We start from the raw sequence: 13,623 nt of genomic DNA, 5'->3' as shown, positions 1-13,623 counted from the left end.
CAAAACATGCTACTAAATAACCAATAGGTCAAAGAGTAAATCAAAGGGAAATTGGAATATACTTTGAGATGAATAGAAATGAATAAACAACATACCAAAATTTATGAGATGCATGAAAGTTGTCCTCAGAGGGAAATTTATAGTTGTAAACACCTATATAAAAAGAGAATAAAATCTCAAACCAAGAACCTAAACTTCCACCTTAGGAAATAAGAAAAAGAAGAGAAAAAACCCAAGTAAGGAAGGAAGGAAATAAAGATTAGAGTGGAAATACATGAAGTAAAGGATAGAGAAACATTAGCAAAATTAATGGAACCAAAAATTGGTTCTTTGGAAAAGTCAATGAAATTTACAAACCTTTAGCTAGATTAACAAGGAAAAAAAAAGAGAGAAAGGACTCAATTTACTAAAATCAGGAATGAAGGAGTGTATATCACTATCTACATTAGAGAAATCAAAAAATTATTAAGAACCACTATAAACAACAGTATGCCAAGAAATTAGATAACTTACCTGAAATAGACAAATAAAGATGATTGATTATAAGGCTAGATAGACTGATAGAATGATACAGCAAATATGGCAAAATATTATCTGGGTGGGGGGTATGTTGAAGTTTTCTGTATGGGTTTCTATTATTTTTATAACTGTACTATAATTTTGAGATTATTTCAAAACAAAAAGTTTTAAAAATGGTTATAAGGTAATAATATGATCAAGTGTATGCCAACAAATTAGAGAATTTACAGGAAATGGACAAATTCCTAGAAACACACTATGAAAACTGACTCACAATTAAATAGAAAATCTGGATAGACCTATAACAAGTGAAGAGATTAAATTGGCAATTGTGTAATATAAAAACTGCCCACAAATGAAAGTTCAGGCCCAGATGGTTTCACTGGTAATTTCTACAAAATATTTAAAGAATAATTCAAATGAATCCTCCACAAAGTTGCAGAAAAAGAAGAGAAAGGAACACCTCCCAACTCATTACGAGGCCAGTATTACACCAATACAAAAACCAGACAGACGTCATCATAAGAAAAGAAAACTACAGACCAGTATCCTTTATAAGTATATATACAAAATCCTCAAAAAGGACTAGCAAGCCAAATCCAGCAACATGTAAAAAGGAATAAACATATAACATGAACAATTGGGATTTATCCCTGGAAGCCAAAGTTGGTTTCTACTCTAAAACTATATCAACATGATATATCATACTAATAGAGAAAATGAAAAAAAAAAGATGACTATGTCAATAGACAAAGAAAAATCCTTTGAAAAAATTGAACACCCATTCGTGATAAAAACTTGCAGCAAAGTAGAAATAGAAGGGAGCTTCTTAATCCTGATGAAAGGCATCTATGAAAATCCCACAGATAACATCATACTTAATAGCAAAACACTGAATGTTTTCTTCTCAAGATCAGGAACAAGACAATGATTTCTGCTTTCACAACTTCTATGCAACACTGTACTGGAGGTTCTAAAATGGGAAATTAGACAAGGAAAAAAGGAAATGTAGAGTAGAAAGGAAGAATCTTGTGGGTCCTTGCCTTTTCCATCACATGGAAATACACAAGGGAGTGTCTTCTTTATCTTTTGGGTTCCCTTAACTTCCAGCTTATGGCTGCTCCCCATGGTTTCTCTCTGTCTTACTTTACTCTACTATATAAGACTCCAGTACTCTGGATTAAAGCCCAAATTTATTCAGCTGGGCCAGACCTTAACTGGAGTAACATCTTGAAGAGATCTTATTTAAAATGGGTCTACACCCACCAGAATGTGAATAAAGACAAAGAACATGTCCAAAGTGTGGTACATAGTTCAATCCACCATAATTTTGCATGACAAAAGGTCAATACATAAAAATTAGTTGTATTTCAATATACTAGCAATGAACAATCCAAAAGCAAATGCAATTCCATCTATAATAGCACCAATAAGAATAAACTACTTAGAAATAATTGTAATGAAAGGACTGTGAGACTTTCACACTGAAAACTACAAGTTATTGTTGGATGAAATTAAAGACCTGAATAAATGGAAAGACATCCTGTGATTATCAATTTAAAGACAATATTTTAATGTGGCAATACACTCTAAACTAAACTACAGATTCGACATAATCCCTATCAAAGTCTGAGCTAGATATTTTGATAAAATTGCAGAAATTCATGTGAAAATATAAGGGGCCCAGAATAGCCAAAACAATCTTGAAAAAGAACATTATTGGAGCATGCAAACGTCCCAAATTCAAGCCTTAATAAAAGCTACATAAATAAGGCTGTGTGGTATAAAAGACATGAGCATAGATTTTTAAATCAATGTAATATCACTGAGAGTCCAGAAATAAATCTATACAACTTTGTTCAATTGATTTTTGACAACAATGTCAAGACAATTCAATGGGGGAGAGGAAAGTTGTTCAACTAATAGTGCTGAGATAAATGGATAACTGCATGCAAATATACGATGATGGAACTCTACCTAGCACCACATAAAAATTAATTCAAAAATGGATAAAAGATCAGACTTCAAAGAGATACGATCGAAGCTGATCTGGTTAGGGCTAAGGCAAATCAGACTAAAGGGTAAAGGACAATAGCTGATGTGTTTTAAAACTTTGCCTTCTGTGTGAGCCCAATGGAAGACAAGTTTATTTGGTGCAAAATCTATATATTCTGTAGCACACTAATTTAATTTGTATTGTCAGTTTATTTAAACACCATAATTACATGGAACCTTGAATAGGGAGTGGGATCTTGTTGGTTTGTAGATTTTAGTGTGATGCCCTGATACAACCCAGAGCAAATTGTGCAGAGAAAAAAAGTATTTGCAAAGTCCCATTGAGGGACTGGGGAAAAATGGGGAAATATTTTACTTCCCCACCTGAGGAATTCCTGATGTTCTCACAAGCATTGAGGTCTACAAATTTAATAGGCCAAGCCCTTGATCTTGCCTTTATTCCTACAATGGAGAATCCAAGCCTACTTATAATTGTGACTAAGAGTCACAAACAGAGAACCTCTTTTTTTATTCAGATGTGGCCTCTCTCTAAGCCAACTCTTCAGGTAAAATCATTGCTCTCTCCCCTATGTGGGACATGATTCCTTTGGATGAGCCTGGCCCTGGCTTTGTGAGATTGAGAATGCCTTCATGGACCAAAAGGGGAAGACAAATTAAACAAAATAAAGTTTCAGTGGCTGAGAGATTTCAAATAAGGTTGAGAAGTCATTATGGCAGTTATATTGATGCATTATATAGATATCTCATTTTAGTTTTTAGTGTATTAGAATAGGAAGAAGGAAACATCTGAAACTGTTGAATTGCAATCCAGCAGCCTTGATTCTTGAAGATGATAGCATATAGCAAGCATAAATATTTATTCAAGGAGCCATAATGCCCCAAGATACATAAGACACACACTGACAACACTGAAGGGTGAAGAGACACATCTACAATAATAGTTGGAGACTCCAAAACACCACTATCATTAATGGATAGAATATCTAGACAGAGGATCAATAAGGAAACAGAGATTTTGAGTAGTTCAATAAATTAAGTAGACTTAGACATTTCCAGAATATTACACCCCACAACAGTAAACACACTTTTCTCAAGTGCTCATGGTTCATTATTCAGGATAGATCACATTCTGGGTTACAAAGGAAGTCACAACAAATTTTAAAAGATTGGATTTATACAAAACACTTTCTCATATCATATTGGAACAAAGCTAGAAGTCAATAACTGGAAGTTGGCTGGAAAATTCACAAATATATGGAGGTTAAACAACACACTCTTAAACAACCATTGGGTCAAGGAAGAAATTGCAAGAGAAATCACTAAATATCTCTAGGCAAGAGAAAATAACAAAACATATCAAATCTTATGGGATGCAGTAAAGGTGGTGCTAAGAGGGAAATGTATTGTCATAAATGCCTATATTAAAAAGAAGAAAGAGCAAAAATAGAGGACTTAACTGCTCACCTGGAGGCACTAGAGAAAGAACAGCAAACTAACCCAAAGCAGCAAGAAAGAAGGAAATAATCAAGATTAGAGATGAAATAAATGAAATTGAGAACATGAAAACAATATAGAGTATAAGCAACATAGTTAGTTCTTTTAGAACATTAATAAAATTGATGGTACCTTAGCTAAGCTGACAAGCAAAAGAGAGCAGATGCAAATAAACAAAATCAGAAGTGGGAGAGGGGAAAAAAGTACTGACACTGCAGAAATAAAGGAGATAAGGAGAGGATACTATGAGCAACTATATGGTAATGAACTGGACAATGTAGATGAAATGGACAACTTTCTAGAGAAGCATGAACAGCCAGGATTGAATTGAAAAGAAAACTAAAACAAGGAAGGGGATTGAAACAGTCACCAAAATCTTCCAAAAAAGAAAAGTCCAGGATAACACTTCACATGTGAATTCTATGAAGTATTTAAAAAGAATTAGTACACATCCTGCTCAAAGTCTCCAAAAACATCGAAGATCAGAGAAAGCTATGTAGCTCATTCTATGAAGCCAACAACATCCTAATACCAGACAAAGATAGTACAACAAAAGAAAATTACAGACCAATCACTCCAATCAATATAGATGCAAAAATCCTCAACAAAATACTCACAAATATCCAGTAGCACATTAAAAGAATTATATACCATGAACAAGTGGGATTTATTCCAGGTATGCAAGGCTGTTTCAACACAATAATATCAATTATTGTAATACACCACATGAATAAATCAAAGGGCAAAATCAACATGATCATTTCATTTGATGCAGACAAAGCATTTGACAAAATCCACATCATTTCTTTTTTTATCATTTTTCTACTCATCTCTCCATACACTGGATAAAGAGCATTTGAGCCACAAGGTTTTCACAATTCCACAGAGGCACCATAAAAACTATATAGTTATACAATGATCTTCATGAATCAAGGCTACTGGATTAGAGTTCAACAATTTCAGGTATTTCCTTCTAACTATTCTAATAAACTAAAAATTAATTGGATATCGATATAATGCATAAGAATAACCTCCAGAATGACCTCTGAACTTTATTTGAAATGTCTCAGCCATTGAAACACTATTTTGTTTCATTTCTCTTCACCCTTTGGGTCCAAGAAGTCTTTCTGAATCCCCCAATGCCAGGGACAGGCTCATCCCCAGGAGTATTATTCCACTTTGCCAGGGATATTTACACCCCTGGGGGTCATATTCCATGTATTGTGGAAGGCAGTGAGTTTATCTCTAGAGTTGGCTTAGAGAGAGGCCACCTCTGAGCAACAAAAGAGGTTATCTTGGGTTGACCCTTAGGCATAATTATAAGTAGACTTAGCTTCTCATTTTCAAGAATGAGTTTCATAAGGACAATCCATAAGATCAATGGTTTGGGCTACTAAATTTGTAGACACCAATGCTTGTGAGAATATTAGAGATTCCCCAGGTGAGGAATTTTAATATTTCCACATTTTCCCCAGTCCCTAAAGGGGGCTTTGCAAATACTTTTTATATGTGGCCAAATTACTCTGGGATGTATCGGGGCATCACCCTAACCAGTACAAACCAACAAGATCTCACTCTCTACTCAATGTTCTGTGTAATGATGGTGTTAAAATAAACTGATGATTCAATTTAAATTGGATAGTGTGACACATAAAATATAAATTTTCACAAAATATACATCTCTTCCTTTGGTCTCACACTGAGGTTGAAGTTTTAAAACAGTCAATATTGTTCTTTGCCCTTTAGTCTGATTTACCATAGTTCTTCCCAGATCAGCTCTATTCATATCTCTATGTGAAGTCTTATCTCTTTTTCAGCTTTTTGAACAATTGCTGTATGGGCTAATGCAGGCATTCATTGCTGCAGAACTCTAGCTCTGAGTCTCAGGTGTCACAGAGATACCCAATTTCCCAGGGAACAATCAGGTTATACACAAAAGCTCAGCATCTCAGAATTTAGAAATAACTGTAACAACTCAAGAATAGATGTAGCTGATGTGAAAGCTTACAATCTGGGAAGCTTTAAGATAAACCTTCCCCTGATAACCTATGCTCTTGAAATCAATTCTCTGATTTAGTCAATATTAGTGAGGTGTTATAATATTTGTGTTTTCATTTCTGGCTTATTTCCTCAAGGTTCATTCACCTTGGTGCATGCCTAATAACTTCAGTCCTTGCAGCCACTCAGTATTCCATTGTCTGTATACACCAAAGGTTCCAGTTCTGTTCATCAGGTGATGTACCCTTAGGCCAACTCCATCCATTGCAAATCATGAATACTGCCACCACAAACACCAGTGTGCAAATATCCATTCGTGTCACTGCTTTCTGTTCTCCCATGTATATACCTAATAAGAGGGTTGCAGGATCATATAGCAGCCTTATACTTAGCCTCCTGTGGAACCACATTTCCCTCTAGATGGGCTGCACAATTCTACTCCCTTACCAACAGTGGCTAGGTACATCTCTTGCTCCACATTTTCTCCAGCACTTGTATCTTTTTGTTTATTTTTTAAACAGTTTCATTCACATACCATACAATCCATCCTAAGTAAATAATCAGTAATTCTAGGTATAATAACATAGTTGTGCATTCACCACCACAATCTATATGAGGACATTTCTCTTACTTCTGCAAAGAAAGAACAGAAAATGAGGAATATAAAATTAAAAAATAAATACAAAATAAAAAGAATAACCAACAACAATGACACCAGGAATCCCATACCCCTCCTTTATATCCCCCTTATTGACAGTTATCTATTGTATATTGCCTTTGTTACCTTTCTTGGAAATATATTACAATGTTTCTGTTAACTATAGACTCTAATATGCATTGACTGTATTTTCCCTTATACCATCCCATATTCAACACCTTGCAATGTTGACATTAATTTGTTCTCCTTCATTTAAAAGCATTCTTTTATTTAAACATTTAATCACCATAATTGTATACTCGGGTTTTGCTAAGTTCTATAGTCCTAGTCCTTATCTTCTAGCTTTCTTTCTGGTGTCATACGTGTCCCTAGCCTTCCTCTTTCAACCATACTCACACTCAGCTTTGTTCATTGTACTTACAATATTGTGCTACCATCATATAGTAATATGCTATCCATTTCTGGATCTTTACAATCAATTCTTTTGATCATTCATTACTCCTTCAGAATCAAATGTCCAATGTTTACCCTCTTTCTGTCTCCTGATAGCCTGAGTTCTCAACTTTAACTCTCAAAGTTTTCTCATTAATGAGAGTACATTTTAGTGATTTTTTTTCTATTTCTCATTTTACCCTTACTGATAGTCTTCATTTCTACACTCTTCTCTGAATTCTGTCTCCTGTCTTTTCCTATCTGCCTGTAGTGCTCACTTTAGTATTTCTTATAGAGCAGGTCTGTTGTTCACAAACTCTCTCAGTGTCTGTTTGCTTGAAAATATTTTAAACTCTCCTTCCCTTTTGAAGGACAGTTTGCTGGATACAGAATTCTTGGTTTGAAGTTTTACCCTTTCAGTATCTTAAATATATACTGCTGCCTTCTTGCCTCTGTGGTTTCTTGTGAGACAGCCACACATAATCTTACTGAGTTTCTCTTTTATGTGATGGATCAGTTGTCTCTTGCTGCTTTTGGAATTCTTTTTGTCTTTGACATTTGATAATTTAATTAGTAAGTGTCCTGGAGAAGGTCTATTCAGATCTATTCTCTTTGTGTTATGCTGTGCTTCTTGGATTTGTAATTTTATGTCTTTCATAAAAGTTGAGACATTTTCAGTTATTATTTTCTCCTTTATCCTTTCTGACCCTGTTTCCTCCTCTCCTCCTTCTGGGACACCCATGACACATATATTCATGCACTTCATGTTGTCATCCATTCCCTGATACCCTGCTCATATTTTCACCCACAGCTCCCTGTCTTTAATTCTCAGCAGACCCTCTCACTGCTGGGGGTGTGGTTGGGACAGAGGTTGAGGTAGAATGCAAGCTTAAGCTGTTTCTGTTTTTTCCTTCTCAGCCCCTGTGGTCTGATTTCTCTGAATGTAGGCAGCCATTTCAGATGGCCCCTGTTCCCCTTTTCTTGGGGAAGATATGCCCTTTTGGGAATTATCTCCTTCACTTGACTCCTTACTTTGTCTCTTGGACCTATCTTAACTCCACCCTTGCCTGGGTCAGAGCTGACAATTGAATATGCCTGAGGCTTTCTATAATGAGCTGTTTAGAATAGTTTAAGAAAGGAAAAAAGAAAGAAAAAATCCAATTTTCAGAGCCAGTCCCCAGCCACCATATTTCACCAGTGAAGTTCCCAAGATTCTTCCTGGACTTAGGGACCCCTTTCATGGAGCACAGCTCTTTTCCAGTATTCTGAGTTTGGCCAACTCCAAAATCTTCTCTCTTTATTTATTTAGTTTTTCCCATCATCCCCACCTCTCTGCCCAGAGAGACCTCAGGGTTCCTTCCCTGTTTTCTCTAGGTTTGTCTATGTGTGTAACTTGTATTCAGTAGTCCAAATCTTTAAATTAAAACTGCAGTTGGGAGAACCTAAGATTGCAGGTAGGTGAGACAGGGCAAAAAAAAACCTCCATGAAAAATAGCAGATAAAAGCCAGAAAGTGACCCAGAACACCAGTTCCAGTGATGCACCAGCTGGACAAGGTCTGCTAAATCCACAGGGACCATACACTTGGTGAAACCAGGAGTCTGCATTTGGAAATGGGTGAGTGAGCTGGCTGAATGTCCAATGGCCATGCTGTTGTGTGGGGAAACAACAGGTTGGTATGTGGAGGTGGACTAGTTCTTTTTTAAAGAAACCCAGAAGTGTCTGCAGATACAGCAGTGAGAACCACACAGTGAAGCATGGCAGGGATGGGATGTGAAAACACCTCGATATCTGGCATGGAAGATAGCCTTCTGTACACCCACTGCTAAGTGTCTCAGAGCAAGGAAGATAAAGGTTAGCCAAAAGGGGAAAAAAACATGCCTTTTGCAGCCATCTTCACAGTGAGCTGGGAACGCTCCTGCCCAGTGCAGGCACCACAGCCCAGAGATGCGCCAAGGGACCCAGTGTGGCAGAAAGTGTTTCCAACAACATGAGCACATGCCACAATATTGGGCATGGACAATAGCCTTTAGTGCACCCATGGCTGATTGTCCCAGAGCTGGGAAGGCAGAGCTGTGTGAAAAGGGGGAAATTGGTACACCCCATTCAGCCATCCTTGCAGCAGACTGGGAATGCACCTGCACACCCTGGTGGCCCAGAACCTCCCTTGATGGATGATAGCACACACTTGTGATGTAGCACAGCTGTCCCTCAGCAGAGGCCCTAAGAAGGGCACAGCTGGGAAGAGGGACCCACTCAGAAATCCCAGGGACCATATGCCAATACCAAGGACTTGTGGGTCAGTGGCAGAGACAATCTGTGGTGAGACTGAACTGTAGGTTTAGACTCTTGGAACAGCCTTAAATCTCCAGGAACACCCAGGAGGTTTGATTATTAAAGCTGCCCTGCTTCCCTAACCACTCAGAAACATGCCCCACATTCAGGGCTGACAGCACCAATGACACACCCAAACTTGGAGCACCAATTGAACCCCACAAGAATCAGACCCCCACACACCACAAAGACAAAGTTGGGGAAAATGGACTTGAGGGGAATAGGTGACTTGCGAACACCATCTGCTGGTTAGTTAGAGAAAGTGTACGCCACCAAGCCATAGATCTGACAAACTAGAGACTGGTGTTTTAATAATCCTTCATATCCTAAAAGACCCTATCAAGCAAAGCAAATGCAAAGAGGCCAAAAACAGCAGAAAATCTTAATGCATATGATAAAACCAGATGATATGGAGAATCCAACTCCAAACACACAAATCAAGATATTGGAAGAGACTCAGTACTTGGCAGAATCAATCAAAGAACTGCAATTGAGGAATGAAAACATGGCAAAGGATTTAAAGGACATCAAGAAGACCATGACCCAGGATATAAGTGACATAAAGAAGACCCTAGAAGACCATAAAGAAGACATTGCAAGAGTAAATAAAAAAATAGAAGATCTTATGGAAATAAAAGAAACTGTTGGCCAAATTAAAAAGACTCTGGATATTCACAACACAAGATTAGAGGGAGCTGAACAACATCTCAGTGACCTAGAAGTCCACAGAACAGAAAATGAAAGAACAAAAGAAAGAATAGGGAAAAAATAAAAAAAATTGAAATAGATCTCAGGGATATGATAGATAAAATAAAACATCCAAACTTAAGACTCATTGGTGTCCCAGAAGGGGAAGAGAAGGGTAAAGGTCTAGAAAGAGTATTCAAAGAAATTGTTGGGGAAAACTTCCCAAACCTTATACACAAGGTAAATACACGAAGCATAAATGCCCAGTGAACTCCAAATAGAATAAATCCAAATAAACCCACTCTGAGACATATTCTGGTCAGACTCTCAAATACTGAAGAGAAGGAGCAAGTTCTGAAAGCAGCAAGAGAAAAGCAATTCACCACATACAAAGGAAACAACATAAGACTAAGCAGTGACTACTCAGTGGCCACCATGGAGGTGAGAAGGCAGTGGCATGACATATTTAAAATTCTAAGAGAGAAAAATTTCCAATCAAGAATACTTTATCCAGCAAAACTCTCCTTCAAATTTGAGGAGCTTAAATTTTTCACAGTGAAACAAATGCTGAGAGATTTTTCTAATAAAAGACCTGCCCTACTTCAGATACTAAAGGGAGCCCTACCAACAGAGAAACAAAGAAAAGAGAGATAGAGAGAAATTTAACAGACATATATAGAACATTACATCCCAAATCATCAGGATACACATTCTTCTCTAGTGATCACAGAGCTTTCTCCAGAATAGACCATATGCTGGGACATAAAACAAGCCTCAATAAATTAAAAAAAATTGAATTTATTCAAAGCACATTCTCTGACCACAATGAAATACAAATAGAAGTCAATAACCATCAGAGACTTAGAAAATTCACAAACACCTGGAGGTTAAAAATGAAGGGGAGGTAAAAACATTCCCAGATAATCAAAAGCTGAGGGGCTTCATCACCAGTAGGTCAGTCCTATAAGAAATGCTAAAGGGAATTCTGCAGGCTGAAAGGAAGGGACACTAAACAATTGACTGAAACCACATGAAGAAATAAGGATTTCCAGTAAAGATTACACGATAAATATAAATACCAATACTACTGTATTTTTGATTTGTAACTCCACTATTTACTTCCTACAGGATCTAAAAGATATAAAGCATAATGATAAATCAGTGGTTTTGGACTCAATATAAAATATGTAATTTTTGACAAGAACTACATAAAGGTGGGGGAATGGAGGAGTATAGGAACATAGTTTATGTGTCCTATTGAAGTTAAGTTGGTATCAATGAAAACAAGATTGTTGTAGATTTAATATGTTAAATTTAAGCCCCATGGTAAACACAAAGAAAGTATCAGAGAATATGATCATAGAGATGAAATGTAGAGTATGGGTTATGAGAAGTGGGGGAAGAAGCATTGGGGAGTTAATAAGAAATGAGTGTAGGGTTTCTGTTTCAGGTGAGGGGAAATTTCTAGTAATGGATGGTGGGAAGGTGATGGCATTGCAACACTGTGAATGTGATTAATCCCACTAATGGAATGCTAGGGAGGGTTTGGAATGGAAAGATTTATGCTACATATATATATATATATATATATTCACAATTGAAAAAAAGACAGTCTATATAAATAATGACAATTAGATGCCAAGGATGATCCTGGATGGGATCTGAGGATGGAGGAGAGGAGGCTCAAAGGGACAAAGTTGGGACATAAAAAAAGAAATATAGAATGTAAGCTTTTTATCAATGTTGAATTTCTTGAACTTCTTAGCTCTGCTTAACATGATTGCATAAATGAATGTTCTTGTTCATGGGAAATGTATATGTGAATAATATTGTTCAAGGATGTGTGTGTGCAGCTTGCTCTCATATGTTCAGAAGACAGAGCAATAGATGATGGATATAGGGAGGGAGGGAAAGAAAGAAATGGTAGAGTGACAGGATGTTAAAGTTGGTGGATCTGGCATATCAGCAGAGGGGGGTTGGGGTATGCTGGAGTTCTGTGTATGGGGTTTGTATTGTTTTTGCACCTGTTCCTGTAAGTTTGAACTTATTTCAAAATAAAATTCAACAACAACAAAAAAATTAACTTAGAGAAAAAATAAAAAACTGCAGTTGGAGGATGAAGCTAGCACTTCACCAGCCTCATTATGTCTGCTATTTTTAATTTTCAGAGTTTGTTGACTGTAATCTTGCTGCTTATATGTAGCTGTGCTTATATCCAAAACTTGGCACCCAGCCTCATGGACAGAAATGAAACTGGACTGTTGGGAATATTTTGGAAGTGTGTCAGAATTGGTGAACAAAAGAGTCCTTATGTTGCAGTGTGCTGTATAGTGACGACCTTTAGTATTCTGTTCATGCAATAGCTTGGAACAATGCCAGAATTCAATTGTCATCAGATTTCAAAATGAAAAAGGAATTATATGCAGAAAATGGAAAGAGTGGTTATCCCTTTTATCTCTGAACATTGATTGAGATAAATTTCCAACTGCTGTTCTCTATTTTTATATTATTTGACCAATGTTCTATATAAATAATTAAGATACAACCAAACAATAATCCTCAGTAATGTAACTACAATATTAAATTCTGGAAATGTCTTCTGTAGTATCAGATACCAGTTTTTTGTGAGATATCTCTAAGGCACATAGTAGAAAACAAAATTGGTAAATTACTCAAGTTCCTTACAGTGTGATTTGGGCATGATAAATCTTTATAGAACAAGACCCTTTTTGGACTCACATTTTTATTGGATAAAATGAGGTTCAATTTGCATTGGTAAAGATTGCATTCTTAGTAATAATGCTTGCTTCTCCTCTGACCACACCATTATGAATGTTAACCAGAGTACCTCTACTTTAATAAACTCTGTAGCTTATTACAGATTTTGTAAGTATTTAAAATAAGCCTACACAGTTCTTAAGAAGGGAGATAAATGACATGTGACTTATGTGTATTATTGGGAAAATGTTCATATGTAACATGAGAGTTTAGACTAGCCAAAGGTTATAGTAAGCCTTTGAAACTTTTGGCCAAATATAGATAAATGACTTAAGCATAAAGTTGACCAGCTTGCTGTCTTTATCTGTAAAAGACTGCATCCTTAGAGTGAGAAGAACAAAACAGAACAATTATAGAATGATCTCTTACATGGTTTGCATTCTTTTTAGTGTCAGGTTTTCAACAATGAAATAGTCATTTTAATTGCCCTGTAATGCAAACTGTACTATTGTTTCGTTTTGTTTTCTAATACAGCACATTAAATTAAAAAAGAAAACATAATTGGAGCTCAGTTGAGCTACTTTCCCTTGCTCCTAGTAGAGACTGCTTGTTTTCCTCCACATGGGGGTGGTCCAACTCAGCCTTCCCTGCCAGTGGGGACAGGGCACCAGCTCCACAGTTTGGGGGATTTACTTACAGTTTTATGCTGTGATCTCTGCCCTTTCACCCTCTCCAGACTGGTTTAAATGTGTGTCCACTCATGCATGT

At 36.7% G+C, this 13,623-nt stretch overlaps 1 protein-coding gene across 1 annotated transcript; it reads left to right on the top strand.

Moving 5' to 3' along the window:
- The first annotated feature begins 12,281 nt into the window (after positions 1-12,281).
- Positions 12,282-12,500, top strand: LOC119523841 (protein kish-A-like). Its single transcript, XM_037822648.1, has one exon. The coding sequence runs from the start codon at positions 12,282-12,284 to the stop codon at positions 12,498-12,500; it is 219 nt and encodes a 72-aa protein (XP_037678576.1).
- The last annotated feature ends 1,123 nt before the right edge of the window (positions 12,501-13,623 follow it).

Source organism: Choloepus didactylus, chromosome X (genome assembly GCF_015220235.1).
Source record: "Choloepus didactylus isolate mChoDid1 chromosome X, mChoDid1.pri, whole genome shotgun sequence".
NCBI classification, from domain to species: domain Eukaryota; kingdom Metazoa; phylum Chordata; class Mammalia; order Pilosa; family Megalonychidae; genus Choloepus; species Choloepus didactylus.
Note: the sequence above shows the minus strand (reverse complement) of the source record. Positions and strands in the feature narration are given on the sequence as shown.

Bases quoted from the DNA above. Each gene is read 5' to 3' on its own strand.
- LOC119523841 (XM_037822648.1), top strand. From the start codon at position 12,282: ATGTCTGCTATTTTTAATTTTCAGAGTTTGTTGACTGTAATCTTGCTG.